This window comes from Sturnus vulgaris, chromosome 10 (assembly GCF_052056855.1).
Source record: "Sturnus vulgaris isolate bStuVul1 chromosome 10, bStuVul1.hap1, whole genome shotgun sequence".
Lineage (NCBI taxonomy): Eukaryota > Metazoa > Chordata > Aves > Passeriformes > Sturnidae > Sturnus > Sturnus vulgaris.
Window position 1 is genome coordinate 17,758,467 of NC_142252.1, and position 19,084 is coordinate 17,777,550.

Consider the following 19,084-nt stretch of genomic DNA (forward strand, 5'->3'; position numbering starts at 1 on the left):
TGTAGGAATGACAAAATATACCACCCTCTGTCAGCAGATGGTTCTCACTGGTGCTCTCAGGCCCAGACTGAAATAGAGTCAGCAGAGGTAATCATCCTGATTTTTATTTAAAAACAAAATATACATTAATGGCATAGTTAAATACAGCAGGGCTGCCACTGATATTTTTTCTTTACAGTGAATTTCTTGCCCTCCATTGTCAGACAGGTACCCAGTTGTTAGCCCAGGAATATTTCTTTGGAAGCTCCACAGGAAAAAACTGCTGTCAGCTGTCACAATTGCTGTTTATCCCCTCGGTGGGACACATGGCATGAAGGAGGCTGGAGCAGAGGGCTGCAGGAGTGGCGTGTCCTCCTGCAGAAGGAGCTGAACACCAGCACCTGGAGCCCCTCACTGCCACCTGTGCTCTGTTGCTGCTGCTGTGCCAAGGAAGAGGGACTTCAGCCAGTGAAATGCGTGGAGGAGCATCCTTGGCAAAGACAAATGATCAAGTTTAGGTGTGAATGGGTTTGTTGCAGTACAATGAGTAGAAGAACAGCTCTGCCTTCCCTGGATTATCAGCAAATGCCCTCTGAGAGGAGTGGTGCTGGGAGAGGGAAGATGGGAGGCATCAGACTCATCTGGCTGGGACTCTGGGATGCAGGAATGGGTCTCGTTTCTACCTCCACTAGAGAGGTCCCAAGCACTCTGAGTTTCCTAGCTGTAGAAATTCCAGATCAAGTGGTATCTTTATCTTCCCTCTTTCTGTCTCATATGATTAGTTTGCATACTCTTCTAGTGGGCAGTTGCGCCAGGGCCACAGTCTCAGAGGGGACCTCACTGCTGCTGGAATACAGATTTGGTTGGCAAGATATTCTATGACTGTACACATTGCTTTTCCTGCCATATAGGTTGTAAAGTGCTAACGGTGTGCAGTAGATTTTCAGGCTACTGTGCTCTTATTTTGGACTCAGACCTGAATCCTGTCATCTGCAAAATGCTGCACCTAATGCTTAGTAGGATGTCATATCCTGCATTTTGCACATCTGTATCATTAGCTGGAGAAGAGAGGGAAAAGGGGAAAGAACAAAAAAACCCACCTTTGTATAACTAAAAACCTCTCAGTGGTGTTTGTTTAGTGTGAAAGAATGATTAGTAATTTTTAGTGAATAGCAATTTTCTCCCTCAGGTGACTTTTCTGCATTCTCGTAAAGCTCACAAGCACACCTGACCTGCCAAATGGGAAGGGAAAGCTGAGACACCAGACATTATATTTCATCTCTTTATTTTGCTATTTTTAAACATCAGGTCTAATCAACAGAAAGAATATAGTCCTTTTCTTTTTCTAAACCACTCTGTGTTTGTGGAAGCTATGTAGTTATCTATAGATATCCATATATTATGTATAGATTATAGATACAAATAGAAGGCAGAGGAGAAAGCTCATCTAGATATCTGTATAGATACAGATAGATATAGATATCTAGATGTGCTCTCCCCTGTTCCTTGCATCATTTAGAACTGAACAGAGATGAAAGAAACCTCTTGGTTATGCCAATTTCCCCTCTCTCCTCTCCCTGTAACATGCTGAGGAAATTGTACTCTGGTTTCTAGGACTGGCTTTCTCTTCCCCATTGTGCAACAAAAAAGTGATTATTTTTAATGTGGTCAAGAAAGAAGAATTTTTTTCCCTTTTCCTTTTTCCAATTGATTCTTCTGCAGGAGGGATCTTGCTTTATTGTATGAGTGAGGAACATGGGGCCAGATTCATATGTGGGTAACTCCTCCTGATGATGCTGGAGTTACATTAGGGATGGATTTGACCCATGATCTGTTATTTTTTTGACTTAACTGCAGCTTGTCTGCAAAACCTCAATCATTACACCTGGTTAGACTGGAGCCTTGACAAACTGTGTGGCCTCAGCATTTGCTTTTATGACTCATCCCTTGTCTCATATAAAGAAATCCAAGACAAGCTGAGCACGGCTGCTTAGTTTGATGGCAATCACATACTTCGCCCACCTCAGGGCTGTGTGTCTAACCCTTTCCAGGAGCTGGAAAAATATTCTCAGCTTAAACCACCCCATTTAGTGCTGCTTTTAGAACAGGAATAAGAATATTCACTGCATTTACTGTAGGGAAAGGTGCTGGAATGAAACCATTGTAGACTGAAGTTGTACACATACAGAAGTAGCGCCATCTCTTCCTGGCTGCCTCATTAATTTCCTACCCTGTTAGCCCATCCCAAGGAACAAGAGGACAAATTAGAGTCTACAGACAGTCAGTCTTAAACCAGTAAAGCCAGCAGCAGTGGTGGGTTTTCATGTGGTTGTTTCACATGAAAATGACTTGAGATCTGCTAATGGGCCCTGTGTGAGAGCCAGCTCCCAAAGCTCCAGATGTTTTCTCATTGTAAGACACAAACTCCTCCAGGACTGGATATGAACTAGTAATAGAAATAAAAAGCTTATTTCACCTCACTCCTGGAAAATCTGACTGGGCAGCTGAGGAAACATGGAGTCTTTCATAGTTTCTCCAGACTTTCTCTTTAAATCCATTGAGGTCCTCAAGCTCGCACCATCCAATGCCCTAAGCTGAGTCACCCTGAGAAACAGTTTGTGAGGTAAATAAATGGTGCACAAAGTGAAAAGCAGATTTAAACAGGGAGCTTCAGAAAGATGATGAGTGGGGTTTGTTTTGTTTTTGCTTTTCTGTTTTGCTTTTGAGTCAGAGGAAATGATTAGCTCTTCAAATTTCCCCACTACTCAGGAATGTGACTACTCAGCGGCCACCTTGAAGGATGGGATGCAGACAGAGAGATTGGAAACCTTGGGTTTGGCTTTTTTTAATCATTTTTGTTTTAGATGATCATGATGCTGATCATTTAAATGGGTAAAAATACGGATCTCGTGCACACACACACACACACACACACACAGAGTTTTCTACAACCAGCTCATTTCCTCAGCTTGCTGCTTTCCTGCTTTCTCTGGATCTTCATTTGCCTGGACAGGCTGAGGTATGGATGTTAATGTGATTATATTTTTATATCCTTTCCTGGGCTGCCAGAGATTCCTCATTTACTTGGGCAATGCAATTTACCCTTTTGGCTCAATGCTTGCCCTCACAGTTGTCTTCTCCCACCTTTTGGTGCAGGTGTGTATACAGGGATCTAAACAGGGCTTGGGAGCACTCGTGTGTGCTGCTATCACAGAGGAAGGGAATTTCTCATGCAGGCAGCAGCACTCTCCACTTCAGGCAAGCTGCCTGGAAAAAGCTCTTTTTAGGCTGTACCTGCAGCCCTGGGGACTGGCAGCCCACCAGGGCTTGGCATGGTGCTGTCAGAGCACACAGATTTGGGAGCACACACTGCCAGGGGGCCAAGCAGAGCCTCCAAGGGGTTTGCTGACAGCAGGGGTGCTTCCAGCCTGCGAATGTAAAGATATTTGGGCTGTTGCACACTGTTGCAGAGAATGCCAGCCCTCCCCAAACTCCAGACTAGACGTTCTTGGCCAAAGAAATTACGATTTCCTGGTGGAACAGGAGCTACTTTTAAAAATTATTGTGAAATTTCTGCAAGTGCCTCTGTATAAAGAAGCAAAATTGGGTTCCACAAAATAAGTACATTTTGGTTTGTTTAATATTAGAGTTAGCAGATATTTACAGGGGAGGATGCCTCTCTTGATCAGAGCAGCATTTTCCAGGTGTTACTTCTATTTTGTCCTGTTTTTCCCAAGAGTGGATCTTTGACTAGTCAAACTTTTGACTTGCTGTTTTTTGGACTTGTAACTCACGTGGGAACATTCTGACCTCATACAGTGCTATTACATCTCATAGTATCACTCAGCAGAATTACTCTCCATTTATACTTCATTGAGCAAAGGAATTATTATCACCTTCTCTTTGAGAAGGGAAATGTGATAACTGTCTGATTTAATATTGGTTTGACTGTCTGGGAGAGGATAGACAAGAGAATTTCTCAGAAGTCCCAAGAATAAAAACAAAGTTGGAAAATCAGTGTAGAACTCAGATTAATGGAGGAGTAAACTGAGGCACAGAGTAACCAAAGTGATGTAACAAAGTTTGTACCTGCAAGTGCCCACAGCAGGGACCAGTAGAAGATGGTGCCTTCCATGGATTCAGTCAGTGAGAACTGGTCCAAGAAGACTGGTATGAAAAAAAACCATGAAATAGTTTTGAGGAAAACTGCTTGAAACTGAGCAAATATATTTATGCCAGTGTTTGTTTTCGACACACAGTGTATGCTCAGATGAAAAATTTCCTGACTTGCAGCATATTTTAGCTTGCCTGTAAACAGATCTCCTCTGGGCTTTACACAAGAATCACTTTCCCTCTTTGGAGAACAACAGACCATCCATTTGACACATGACAAAAACGAAGAAAACAGGCCAAACACAAACTTAGCAGAACAATCTGCTGTAAAAATCAATCACTATTTTCCTCTTGTTTGGAAGATAATTAAATGCTAGATCTCAGGCTTCCTGACCTATGAAAATAAGATATTTATCATTTTAACTACAAATCCAGCATGTGTCCATACATTGTTCAGCATACTCTGGCTAATTACTTTTGACCAAAGCCACACCAGTGTAAGACCTGGCTATAAATGTTCAGTCTGAGAATGCTCACAGCCTGCTGGAGTCCATTGATGGAGCAATCCTGCCTTTTTCCACTACTGGTGTCTATGTTAAGAAGATGCTGATAATATCCTGAATTTTCACTTGGGTTTTCCCACCTGCTGCCTCTTGGACATAGAAGAGCCATCTCTAGTACCATGCTTTTACTCTCCTTCACATTCTTGTCCAAATGTGAGGAAAGGAGTAGAGTATCATGGATTTTTAGGAAAAAAAAACCCCAGATGCAATTGTATAAAACTGCAGTGATGACCATACAGGGGGAGAAAGAATGGGGATGGGTAGTGAGAGTGGAACGTAAACCCTCCATTTCCCACCCAGCCTGCACGAAGCCAGCTGAATGCCAGCCTTTGATTTGTTTAGAAACAAATTTACCTGAGTTCTCACCTTTGCTACTTGAGTTCTACCTCTTTCTTTCCCCCAGGAGTTTATGTGACTCTGAAGAGCTCTTTTCCATTTTTGTCTCAATTCTGTTTATATTTATTTCTTCCTGCAGTGCTCTGGTTCAAATCCATCTTGACTCTAAGGGATCCTAACAAAGTTAGTTAGAAAGCAGAAACGTAAGTGCAGCAAGTGGTCTTCAGTATATCCAGCCTCAGTTTAGTTTTCAGGAGCATATCCTTCCTTCTGGAGCACTTCACTCTTGGTTGAGGCTATCATGGCCTGATTTTCTAACCTGTTGCTTCTAACTCAGAAGGCTCTCCAAGGCTTATCTTATCTCTTGCTTTTTCTAGGAAGTTTTTCTCACAGATACCTGCCACCACATCCCCAAAGTCATCCCATCCTCTCAGGATGAGAGATTTCTCCATGGAGCTAATACTCTTTCTCCTGCTTTCCAATACTCTCTGCCAAACCTCCGACTCCAAGCACTTTGCAGTTTTGTTTTTTATTTTTTAACTTTTACTGCTCATAAACCTCAGCTGATCACATGGAGACACCTCCTGACATCCTCTTGTTTTCTGTGCCCGAAGGGGGGCAGCTGGTGGTGCAGGAGATGATGTGGAGTCCAGTACACCTGGAAATAAATATTTCAGGATGTGCTGCTATAACTGCTCTTCAGTCACTGAGCTGGAGATTTGGTTTTTCCCCTTTTATAGCTGGTGATGGGACTGGATCTGTGCCCGTGCTCAAGACAAATGTCCCACTCAGTTCTGGCCATCAAATCCTGAGACTTTGGATTTGCAGCCATTTGGCAGCTATCCCATTTCTCAGTACAGGGCTTCCTCCAATTTGAGATAATATTTTTTTCTAGGACAAAGTGGGAAAACCACACAACCAAACTTCTTCCACAATTCCAAAATCGATGCCGGTTATCCACTAGGTGACACTGTTTACCTACTGATCTTGTCGAATTTGTGTGAAACTCCACAATCTTTCAAAAGTAGCATACAATATGTTTTGCTCTTAAAGAAAAAGGAGACTGGCTGAAGAGGAGAAGGAAAATGGGCTGTCAGTGAGGTATAATTAAGGGCAAACCTACAGTTATGAGACTTTATGGTCTGGTTTCAAACTATTTACTAAAATGCATTTTAAAAGCTGCTTTTTATCAGTCCCATTTCAAAGCCTTAGGAAATTGTTTTATTTAAAGAAAGAAAAATAGAAAGAAAGGCAGGCACTCACCATCAGCACAAATCTCAGCCTGGCTCAGATTTTGTCTTGGAGAACAGTGTGAACAGAATTGCCTGGTGGCAGAGCCAGGCAGGAAGGAGAAAACAGAAGAATTTCTGCAATCTCATCTGAGGAGAGCTCGGTGAAAAACTGCTTTCCAACCTTGCAGACATTTCATAATTTTGCATTTTCTCCCCATTCTTAAATAGAACTAGAATTGGTAACCTCAATTTCTGAAAATTGGTTGTCTGAAAAAAACAAAAACTGGTTAAATATTGATTTGTCTCATGATTAAATATTATTTTATCCTTAATATATTTTCCCCTATAGAATCATGTGCTCCCCTTTGAAAAAGAATGTGTTTCATTATGAAATGCTGACCAAGTAAAAATGTTTAAAGTTGAAAATTAGGTGGGCCAAAATCAAGAGCTTCCCACAAGATGTATCAGCTTTTAATTAATGTTTTTGAATTAAAAAAATACAAATCTGCTTCTGCACACTAATGCCACTGCTGATGGTGTTAAGGAAGTCTGTGCTAGACTTAGCTGTGATCTGGGAATCACACTTGCAAGGAAGCCGGATGAGTCTGTTTGAATTGGGCATGCATTCTGGAAAAACTTCGCAGAATTCCATTCTTTCTTCTCATTTGTGCTGCTGACAGGCCAAAAGAAACACTTCTCATCTTCAGCCTTTAAGTCAGGCTTTCAGAAATACCAACGACCTGCAAGTGTCAAGGAGGCTGTCTGGGGAGCATGGGGTGTTCAGGATCCCTAGAACAGGCTGGGCACCTCCAGAGCACAGGGAGGATTGCATGCCAACCTTCCAACCTCATGCTCTCCCACTGTGAGTCAGCCTTTTCTATTTTTTTTGTAACCACAGCCCATAAGTAGCTTATGGCCCAGTTCATGTTTAAACATGGCCAGAGATCACTTTTAATTCCACTGTCTAGCCACATTCAAATATAGGTTTTGGCTACAGCTCCAATCAGTCTCACAAGACACAGATTTGGGGAACATTTCTGTATGATATTGTTCACATTTGCAAAGGAAGATTTTCTTTCCCCTATCATTTTGGCTATTGGGCTTGTCTCTCCTGGGTTCTGAAGGAAAACACTAGCTAAGTTAAAGTTGGGCATTTATTTTCTGAAGCCCTTTTCCTCATCAGATCTGAAACCCTGAGGTGTCCAGCCCTGGTTAACATCAGTGAGGCAGAGTTTCAAATCCCTGAGGTGCAAACTCTCTTCCTACACTGCTTCCAAAGCACTCTGGTACCTGTTACACCCCGAACACTCTCCAAATACCCCAACCAAAGCAAGACGCTCTCATGCCTTCTGCTGGGCATGGAGCTCTCTCTCTCTTCAAGTCTGAAGCTGCAGCTTCATCTGAAGCCCTGTAGCTCAGGGGTTTCCTACATGTTTGCAGATCTCCAGAGATATTTTATTGCTGACAAAGTTTGGTTCACCAGCAATAATGATGGAACAAGACCCAAGTTTTGCTTCAAAGTTCTTGTGATCAGAGCACAGAAGATGGGAGGGTAAGAGAGGTACAGGGATGCTCCAGAGGTTGTGCCCCTGAACCAGGAGCAGAATCAAGGCGTGCATGAACATCCTGTGGAGGAGGCACAGCTGCACTTCCACCTCCATCTGTGTGATTTGCTGCATGGCCCGTGTTTCCAGCACTGCCTTCTTGAAAACCAGCCACAGAACTAATTGATAATTGTGCAAAAAGTCTTGAGGGTTGGACAAGATAATAGTAGTTTTACAAGAACCTGGAAGGCACTGAAAATCTTTTATGGTGTTTTTGATGTAAAATTATTATTTTTCACTACTGTTCAGTGCACACAGTAGCTGCTGGCACAGTTTCAATGGTTAGGTGGATGATGTGTTATTTTTACATTTTTGAAGTGACTTTGGGGCCTGACTCATATACACAATACATGGAGCAAAAGCAGAACAGAAGAACTGGTGTAAAGAACCAGTGAAGCTCCTGATTTTTCTTGTGATGTGGACAGAAACAGATTTTATTTAGACGGTAACCCCTAATTGGACTTTTGTCTGTGTCATTCTTCCAAAATTGTTTCTACAGCATGAAGAGTACACAGGAGAAGACAGTGAGGTTGAGGGCCTTGTTTTAAGATGTGGAACAAACCAGTACAGAGCTTTCCCCAGCAATGTTCCTCAGGCTCAAATCTGAACGTGTTGTGTATTTCAGCCCTCATTGGGACTCTCCTTCCCTATGAGTGCTACAGACAGAAAATACTTCAAGCAAAATAACTTTTCGCTTTCAGGTGAAAGCTTTGTAGGGCAAAGTAGGGAGGGGGGTGGGAAAGAAGAAAAAGGAACTTGTTCTCCAGAGAGCTGAGTCTAGCAGGCTCATTGCACTGGTGGCACCATCCAGACCTGAGACTGCACCTCTGAAGGCAAAGGGCAGGGGCTAGTTTGTTTAATTTTGAATATTTGCATATCTCTTTCTCTCGCTGCATTGGTATCAGATCTGCAACAACCTATTAAAGCTTTCATTTGAATAGCCATTATATGCCTGAGAATGGAGACTGGGCTCCTTGGGGGTGCTTAGGAATAAACAAATCATTTGTGGCACATGTGTTGTTCAAGCTTCAAGCAAGGTAAATGGAAAATACAGATTATGGTGCCTCAAGTCCTCTCCATTTTCCCCACTTGTCAAACATTCCCAGATTCTTCAAAAGAAGAATCTAGCCATATTATTAGCAATAAAATGGCTTATAGCTGAAATTTTGAAAAGATTTAACAATGTTCTTTGCAGGAATTGTGTTTCTCATTACATAAATCTCCAGGCTCTCAGTCAAACCACCACCACCACAGCGAGCCATTATGTCCTGCTGTGGCGGTGTCTCCACTTTAAAAAGGTAAAGATTCAGGGCTTTTTGACTTCCTTGTTTTCCATTCTTATTCCTTTTAAACAAAAAACCCACAACAAACCAAACAATATATTCACCACAGAAGAGTCCCTGCAGATTCATCTGCACTGGGGCAGATTAGTCCCCATTAGCACCAGTGACCCATGCATGGCCAGGCATGGGCTGGACAGAGGACAAGGGTGAGCAGATGGGGGGACACAGGGATTTCTGGGTACCATTGGGAGTGGGTGCAGGCTCCTTCCCCACCTCCATGGTGCTGGATGCAGATACAGGTTCCCAGAACATCAATACACTATTCAACAGCAAAGCCAGGAGCAACCTTCCTTTCCTCTACTCTGCCTCCTGTAACTGCTCTCCAGAGCAACAAAAGAGCTGAAGCTGCCACTTGCCTTCAGCCAGAGTGTTTCTGTTGATGCTTATGGCCTTTCCCAGCCTGTAGGATGTGTCCCACAGGCTTTCTCCCAGCCTCTGATGTTGGCTACATTTTGAGCTGGCTCCTGACTTCTGCACGTGGACTCCTGAACCTGAGATGTGCCTGGGCAAAGGCAGGATGGGGATCCTTGGTCGTCTGCTAATGTGGCTTGGAAAGAAAATACTGCAAATGAAGTAAAATAACATAAAGTGAAATCCTAGCAAACAAATGCTGAACCTGATGCAACTAAGTTTTTAAATCTTCCATTGAAAAATATGCCATCAATTGCCAGGCAAATTTCTCAGGTTGATATGGCAACTGGAAACACTGGAAATTAAAAAGCTGAGCAAATGTTCTTAAAGGAGAAAAATAGTCTCACTCCTGATCAGGGATTTCCAAACTCTCTTCCTCAGCCTGTCTTCTTTTGAATTCACAACCTACAGGAACAGCAGTGTCATGGGATGATGCTGATTTTCTTTCCATCACCAGAGGCTGTTTCTTGGAGGGTGCAGTAACAGCTTTGGGCTTTTGTGTGATGGATCTGTAGTCACAGCCAAGCTCTTACTCCCTTTCCAGAAGCAGCATCCCTCTGCTAGCAAGGCTGATGTCCCCACAAAATTAATAATATCACTCTTTTAGATAACCCTGTCAGTATATGGAGGATAGGCTGTGAAAATAAAGAGAGTTCTGGTTATCTGTATTGTTGCCATATCATATATATCTATTCTAGTCTCAGCAGAAAGCTAGTAATGTCCCAGGAGTCCTGATCCCTCCTGAATACATCCAGTGGCACAGCTCAGCGGGAATGGGTCAGCAGCCCACATGGAGGGAACAGCTCATACTGGGCAGGAGAGCTGTTCCTGGCAGGTTGACTGGAAACAAAGGAATTAATGACATGTGGGTGTCCAAAGAGTAGCGACAGGAAGAACATAAACAATATTTGCTGAGTTTATGCACTGCCCCTCCTCCATGTCCAGCCAATTAAGTACAGAAGAGGAGAAGGAAATGATTGTTAAGCACCCAAGGCTGCCCCTTGGGAAGAAAAACTAAACAGGACATTCACATTGCCAGCTTCTTACTCCAGAAAGATTTAGAGGAGGGAACAAACAACATGACCGGAAAATTATCCATCTCTTAAGATCGATAAGGACTGTACTAGCCTAGTATCTGACTAATAAATATTTTAATTTTTAACCTCTTGTTTTCAACCTCAGTTGCTTGATCAATAATTTCTAATTTACCAATAAAGGTAAAAGTCACCGGTTCTGGATATGCCAAGAAAAGTGATGGGTACAACTGCCAGAGATAGTGGGCAAATGGAGACAGTTCTTGCCATAAAATGCTATGGTCTGTGATAGGGACTTTACTGCCTTATGCTAAACTTTGGGGCAGGTAGAAAGAGGTGCCTGAAAGGTGCAGATAACAGCGTTCCCCAGAACTCTGGACAAAGCCAAAAGACTCTTAGGTGTGCTGTGATCACCATGGGGCTTGACTGGAGCAGAGTCCCACACAGCCTGGGATGCAGGCACAGGAAGAAACTGGTGGCACTTGGGGCAGTCTTAGGCTGGCATTCTCCCTGCCCTGTGATGCTCCTTGCTGATTAATTGGTGTCCTGGGAGAGGGGCTGCCCACTGGGGTTGTGCCAGTGAGGACAGCAGGGCAGGAACCTGCCCTTGGGGAGGACACCTACTCCAGGGGACAAATCCTACTTCTCCTTGGCTCCCTCCCTTCACAAACACTGAGAGCATTTGATAATAATGCCAAAGCCTCTCACATCCAACTGACTATATCTTCTCAACCCAGAGTCCCACAAACCAGAGGCAATTCATATGTATCCTCTGAAGAGGACAAGAGAGTGTTTAAGAACCCACCTCAGAAAACCAGAGAGAGCAATTAACTCTTATTTCATATTTATTTTATCTTTTCTTTAAACAAAAGATTGCTATTCTTTTCTCTCCCTACAACGAAGTTAATAGGTTTATTCATCAAGTTTTCCAAATTTAGACATCAAACTGATGTTTTTCTCCCACTGCTAATTTTATTCTTAGCAGCACTTACATAAAGGCAAGTATTGCAATATGACAAAAATTCAAACCTCCTCTGACCTGGAATGTACCAGCAGGTAAAGTACAGGGGAAAGTACAAGCAACTTCTCACCCAGGCTCTCCAAAACAGCAAGTCTTTAAATAGAACTGAGAGGTTTTTTAATGCTTTTTTCTCTCAAAATCTACAACTGACCTATCTGCCTTTGTAGTCTCGCCCTGGACTACCAGGTTGTGCCCTCACATTACCACAGTGGTTTGGGATGATGCAGTGTTTTGCAGCAAGGCCAGAGTTCCTGGTCTCAGTTCAGCAAGCAGCATTTTGTGTCATTATGGGGTCTATCTCTGTTCATGGAGGCCACGTCCACGCTCTCAGTTCTTCAGGTGTCAGTCTCCTGATTTTTCTCCCAACCTGTTTTTCTTCAAGCACAATTGTGCTTGCACTGAACTCCCAAGCACATGCCTTGAGTTTGTATTCTTGCATCTGGCCCAGTTTAGATGCTTTGGGCCCAGCCAAAGCAAAAGAGACTCCAGCCCTCTGTGTTCCTCCAGCCTCTTGTGCTCTGCACTTGGAGGAGTGGCAGGAGTGCAAATGAGGGAGAGCTCCCATGGAGAAGCTATGCCTCTGGTAACTCTTCTTGCAGAGCAGGCAACCTGCAAGAAACACTTCCTACAATGTCTCTGCTTTCCCCCTTTCTCCCATTTCCCAAAGTGATGCTGTTTAATGTTGATGGAAGGGATGTTGCCTGCCTTGGACACTGGGCTGTCTGCTGAAGAGCCAGAAATGCTACTGTGCACATGTCCAAGAGAAAGAGCCATGGGCCCAAATTCATGAATGTAAAGAGACACTGAGCAAGAGCCTAGACCAAACCTAGTTTTGGTTTTAAACCCTGCTAAGCGCACAAGGCACTCTCACATGTAATTACCACTTGAAGAGGGCGGTTCGGGTGCTGTCACCAGCGGCATGAACCTCTGTGCACTGCTCATTTCTGTGACAGCACCTGCTCCTGCACACTCCATCCCATGGCATCCCGTGACTTTGCCTGGCTGAACAAAACCCAGCCCCCAGTAAAGCTGCAGGTTTCCACCAGCTTTTGCAATGCCTCAGTCCCACACATTCCCATTGGCCCCGGTCGTGCCTCATTAGTTTGGCTTAATCAAGTGACGAGCTCCGCTCGAGGCCGGGGAGCTGCCGTAGTCAATGGGGGCCATTCTCCCCGGATAGACACATGTCACACCCATTAGCATCAACGGGACTTACAAATGCACGGTGGAGAAAGGCCCCAATGTGTCTGAGGGGCCGGTTCAGCGCTGGGCTAAGGGCCTGCAGCTCGGTCATGCCTTGCAGCAGAGCAGAAATTCAACTCAGCTTCAGGCCAGAGCAATGGGATAAGCACCAAAACAAGCAAAGGGAACAAACAGGAATTGGGTATCACCTGGTAGGTGGCCGAGTCCCATGTAACAGCCCCGAGCAGGAGGCTGAGGGCACGGTCTGTGCAGTGAGCAGGAGCCCAAACACCAGCGGCTGCGCCCAGGCCAAGGGGCACAGGGGCACCCAGCCTCTAGGGCTGGCAAAGGGACATTTCTCCACAGAGCTTAAAAAACCAAACCAAACAACAACAGCAAAACCAGGGGCACACCTGGGACACCCTGGGGCTGGCCAAAGCAAGCAGGCTGAATGTCAGCAACCAGTGTGAGAGAGGAGCCACCGTGCCTTCCATGCCCGTGTTCAGGCCCTTCCTTCATGCACAGGAGAGGGATTCTCATGGAAACCAGCCCTGCTGAGCTCCTGGCCTCTAGGAGCTGCATGTCAGCCAGAATAGTCAACTGGCTCTTTGAGTTTCCCAGTTTTGGGGAGGCTTTTTACTTTCATATTTCTTCTTTTTTAAAATATTCATTTCAGTTTCTATTAATTCTCATTATTATTTAAAGTGAAATTTTAAAATATTTTAAATTTTATAAAGGCATTTAAAAAAAATATTATCCCATCCTGAGAGTTCTCATCTATGTCTCAGTGAGGGAAGAGTGAGCCTGGCAGGTCTCATGGCACATGTTTCAGTCATGTGCATAGCAGAGATGTCAGGCAGTTACACCAAATGATTTTTAAACATTTGCTTTTCAATTTGTGCTTAAATGAATGCAACTCCATAAATTTTGACATTGGACACTGGGGTAATTTTTATCCCTCATAGTGCTGTTTCATGTGTTGATGTATTATCTAGACATGGGGCACAGGTGCCCCTGCATCTGCACCATTCCCATTGGAAATTTCTTCTAGAACTCTGGTGATGTTTGGCTTTCCTTACCTTTTATGAAAGCAAAATATAGTCCAAAATGTGTAGCTCTATATCAGACTACAGGTACTCCACTGGTACTCCTAGAGTTAATAGCCCTAATATATATCCCAACAAACTGTCTTTAGCTTTCTCCATATGCTAATTCCCCCTAATCCTGTTATCAGTACAGGTAGTTGGACAAACAGTGTGATAATAAAGCAGTATTTATAATACATGTCCTTCAGTCCTAGATTAACCACAAGATTTCCCAAGCACCTAGGGATTTGATTTACCTACTGTGTGCAAATCTTCAGTAAAAAGAAAGTATCCAGGAAAATATATTTGCTCCCACACTATATTGTTTACCATCCACTTTTCCCTTGATCTGTATGCGTGTCTGATCTATGCAATTTATTTATTCAAGCCCTTGATGATAGTTTAAAGCAGGGTCTAAAGAACTGGGACATTATGAACACACCGAAGGAGTTTTCTGTGAGCACCAGCCATGCTCATTCTCACCTCCCAAGTGCTGCCCCTCTCACCACAACAAGATTTAAAAAGCCAAATGAAGAAATGAAGAAGCTCTTTTCTCCACGACTGCTACAGGTGCTTACTTAGTTCTGGATAAATGCAGCCCACTTCCCCCCCAACCCACCACCATTTTTTTTTTTAATTCCTCTCAACGTGTCGTAGCTTTATATGAGGCTAATGGAGCAAGGCAATGCTCAAACGTCAAATTAAACTGCACAGCTCTGTAATCACTCAGACTGACATGGCATAAAAGGATAATTAGTAGTTCATTACATGGAACATTGTTTGTTCAGCTAAATTGATTTCTCTCAGCTGCCCATGTTTTCTGTTTACTTAGTGAGTGCTCCACTGCACATTCTTATTTGTGAACTAGGAAATCCCTTCCACTGAACTTTTTCCTTCCCTCTAATCAGCACTGAGGATTTTAAATATAGTTTGCTGGAGGTAGATGAACCTCCAAAATTACAGACAGGTGCATGGCAACAATGGCCTGTGTGGAGCAATATGGAGTGCCAAACAAGCTGTGGTGGCTAAGGAGACATACCCAAGTATTCCAAAAAGGGCTGTGTGTGTCCATCTGCTTTGTACATAGAAATTCCTAGCCTGGTTATTTGCTTTTCAACTTACAGTGAACTTGCCTTTCTCTCATATTTTAAAGAAAAAAAAAGAAAAAAAAAAGTGGGGCTATAATCCTTCAGTGCTGAGAGTGGAACTTCTGCAACAAATTCTTCTTTAAAGCCCAGAGAAAAGAGGAGGATTGTTGTTTTTAAACATGCCTTTCTTTCCTTTTGCAATTATGGCCGAGGTTGAACTACCCAATTTCAAATGTTTCTAAACTGGCTGCCTCATGACACCTCTCCACTCAACTGAATTTCAAAATCCTGACAGTAGTTACAAGTAAAAGTGTTGGAGCTATCAACTCCCACACTCCTAGTGTCAGTCTCAATACATTTCTATTTTGCTTAAAACCCTAACTTCTGTAGTCATTACATTTTAAAAAGGATTCTTGTTTAGGCAGAAAATATGATCCCTAATGAGTCAGAACACAGGAGAAAAACAGAAAAATTACTTATTTATTGAACCCTATTTGAAAACTTTTCCTTCAGTGCTGCCTACGACATGCCAGACGCCACCAAAAGACATGCACTGCACACTTTCCTGCAGCCCCTGCAGATACCACATCTTTGGGTCTGGGGTGTTTGAGTTGGAAGGCACAATTGTTTTAACAGGATTTCTGAAAGAAGTTTACACAGTTTCTCACAGTGACCCTGTAAGAAAAATAGTGCTCAGTTTCTCTGAATTTCAGTGACATTTATGGGCAGGCTCCTGATGGCAATATCAAACTAAGATATTCCCACGCCCTGCTGCTTGTCACGGCCTCCACTCCCCCCTGGAAGTGTTGCCACAACACTGAAGCAGATCGCAGAGCTGAGGCAGCTGAAAAAAGATTTTCCTTTTGTGCCAGGTTATTTTCTGGGAAGATCAGAGCCCCAGCCAGCTCACAACATGGACCCACAGATAAGGGTTCTGTGAGCTGGGAAGGGGATGGGGAGCAGCCAGGACCAGCGGATGGCTGGGAACTGCTTGGGCTCATGGCATCGTGAGAAAATGAACTTGGATCTGTGAGGAGATCAACCCCTTGCAAAGCTTCCATCCTGGCTTTACTCATCCCCCTGGCATTACTACTGCAGTACCATGATGCCCCAGCACAGCCTTGCCAGTCACACGAGAAAGCAAAGCAATTCTAGTGCCATGTAAACCTCTCCAGATATTTTTCCTCTTTCCTCTTTCTCCTCTCAGTCTCATGGTAGGAGCCCCTTTAAGTATGTTCACAGCAACAAATAATTTCTTTTGATTTCAACACTGTCTTTTTCTACCTGTTGATAGAAAGGACGTCCTAAGCACCACCTAAACAGAGATCACCTTTACACCTAAATTGTTCCTCAGTGACCAAACCATTTCCAGCCATGTTAGGAAGACACCAGGCTCTCCCCTTTAGGAATCACTAAGCAGCTCTGGAGACCCTTGCAGTGACAGCAGACTCAATCCTTCAGCAGCAAACCCAAGCATCCTTGCATGTCTAACACCACAGAGCAATAGGAACCCCCTCATCTCCTTTGTGCATGTTTTTACTCCTGAGCAACTCTCTTTGCTCACTTGGTTAGGGCAGGTTTCCAATTAGCCTTCCAAGGAACCAGTCTGTGCTCAGGACAGCCCGACCCCATGGGATTCAGCTCACTTGCTCCAGCCCCCAGTGAGCTCCACCTGTGTGTACACGTCTGGAGAGATGGAGACACATCCTTTCCTGGCTGCTGAGCCAAAATCTGCCTAGAAAAGGATGGAACAAAACCAGTGTATTCCTCCTTTTTTGACAAGTGGGAAAAAAAAAAAGAAAAAAACAAAAACCACATACATTATACAGAGGGATATGGTCGGTTTGGCTGCTTCTGCTCTGAACTGAAATAAAAAAAAAATTCTGGTTGAGTGGTTGTACGAAAAAACAAGTATGAAGGATAAGCCTTGAAATATATTGTCAATGGTCTCTTCCTTCAATTACCTGCTCAGTGACAGAGCTCACACCAAAAGCATCAGCAATTTCACTCCAATTCTTTCATCTGCTGAAACTATTTGAAAAAATGACTTGAAAAATTTGTTTCCACCTGTGATTACCTTCAGTGTGATGGAAACCTCAATTTTTTGAATAAGGAAACTATTTATTAAAAGAAAATAGGTCCAGAGTGCATACTGACTGCAAATATGAGTATCAGCAACAATGCTCCCTGCGACTGACAGTGGCTGCCAGCAGCACCTCCTCAACTTAATTCTTTAATGGAAATTGAGGTTTTTCTGCAGTCAGGAATCATCCTCTCAAGACATTCTATAATATCTGTACTGTTACCTTCTTCAGTAGCACTGGGATGCATTCTACTATAGGCTTTCTCTCTTTTAATTTTAGATCCTACTCCAGACTGCCCAGAGCAGAGCCAGCAGCTGCTGTCCACACTCTCATGGCTTGATCTCCTTCCCCTCACTACCCACCAGGGCTTGCTACCTCCTGCCACTCTAATGAAGCTTCTGGCCTGGATCATGGTGCAGGGCATGGGTGAATCACTGCTGGGCCAAGCTGAGGCTTCCTAAAGTAATTTTGTCACATCCCATCTGTGGGTACAGATCTTCAGATGATCCTTTTGATGGAAACCCTGGGAAATCACCACATCCTCCACCTGTACTGGTCTGTCCTCAATTCCCAGGTTCTCCCCTGTCACTAAGGGGGTCCTGTCTGCTACTGGCTACTTGTGAGAAATGCAAATTTTGGAAACGGACAGATCACCCTGGGCTCACACAGCTAAAATCCTCAGCAAAGTACTCAATCTTTAAACTGGTTTCAGAATTTTTTTTTTACTTTTAAATTTTTATCCCCCCCTGGAAAACTCCTTCAGCATGTAGCCCTTATTACACTGTCTGCCCTGGACAGTTTGCTCACTTCAGCTAATTGCCTGGAAATAATTTGTTTGATCCAAGACACATCTTTAAAGGGAGTTTCCACAGGCTATTCCTGGCATCTAATACAAAGTTACCAGTCATAATGAGAAGCAAACCAATCATTAGCTCATATTCTAGCTCAGCTATTCAGACTTTTTTCTTTGCTGCAAAGGTCCAAATTTCCGAGTATTTGGACAATTGCACCATGCTCCATAACTGTCTCCACTTGAGAGCAATTAGGTCATTTGGGTTTAGACACCTCACTGCACAGATTTCTGAATGTGTCTGGTCTAGTAACAGTTCTGCTGGAGCCGAGATCCACCATCCCCATGCATTTCCCAGATCCTGCTGCCCTTTCTGCAAGCAAACTTCTCCTATGACTGTTTAACTCCCTAAGTGAAACTAGCAGTTCTGCAAGTTAAAGAAGCTAAGGAAGTTTGGTTTCCTACATATTTACCTCTCATCATTGCCTTTTGTGTCTGAGGACAAAGTTCCAGTAGAAGTATTTGACATAATTGGTCATTTATATGGGCTCTTCCCCCTTTCCTACACTGATTTTCCACAGTATAGGCCCCTGCTTAAATACTAATTGAAAACCTCTTGAGACCTGTAGGAACTCACTGACCTTTGAGACCTTCAAGATTATGTCAAGCTCAGATGAAATCAGCAAATAAAAAGTCCTTATCAGGGAATACACAGATGGACATAAACATAGTACTGTGTTAACTCTTTGGCCCCACAGGAAAACAAGCAGTGGATGACACTAATTCCCACTGTGCCACCTCAGCCTGGCACAAACCCTCCACCAGACTGGGAGAAGATGCCCACAGTCACTGGTGAGAGTCCTCCCTGACCTCCAAGAGTCTTTTATACAGCATATTTCACAGTGCTGGTGTGTGAGTGGATTACTCCCACTAGGCACTGCACTACTGCAAATTGGTTTTATTTTACTAAATTAACGTATTTTCCACCACTATTTCAAAATACCTGAAAGCAGACTGGAGTCCCCTTCCTCTTCTTGCATCCTCAACACTGTTTCACTTGTTATGTTCTTTTTTATCTTCCACAGTGGCTGACTCCACTAAACTCCTGTACTGAGATTGAGTGATGCTGAGTAAGAATCTGTTCTTTGGTTTTGCCTTTCTTTGAACCTACTGGATAATTTTTGCACCTGAAAGACCAGCATTACCCTTCTCAAAGGAT

The 19,084-nt window shown here is 43.5% G+C and overlaps 1 protein-coding gene across 6 annotated transcripts in view; it reads right to left on the reverse strand.

The window, feature by feature from the left end:
• Nucleotides 1-19,084, reverse strand: part of LOC148222690 (uncharacterized) — a 178,792-nt gene that overhangs the window by 46,496 nt on the left and 113,212 nt on the right. For 3 of the 6 annotated variants that reach the window (XR_015805600.1, XR_015805598.1, XM_088170485.1), the window contains one exon: nucleotides 4,069-4,146. The exons of 2 other annotated variants lie outside the window; for them this stretch is intronic. Coding sequence is in view for 2 of the 4 variants with exons in the window: in XM_088170485.1 (XP_088026611.1) it covers nucleotides 4,069-4,146 (78 nt within the window). In the remaining 2 variants the exon portion in view is untranslated. Of the gene's footprint in view, nucleotides 1-121; nucleotides 470-4,068; nucleotides 4,147-19,084 lie in introns of those variants that run through there. One more of the 6 variants, XM_088170486.1, reaches the window with a different exon arrangement.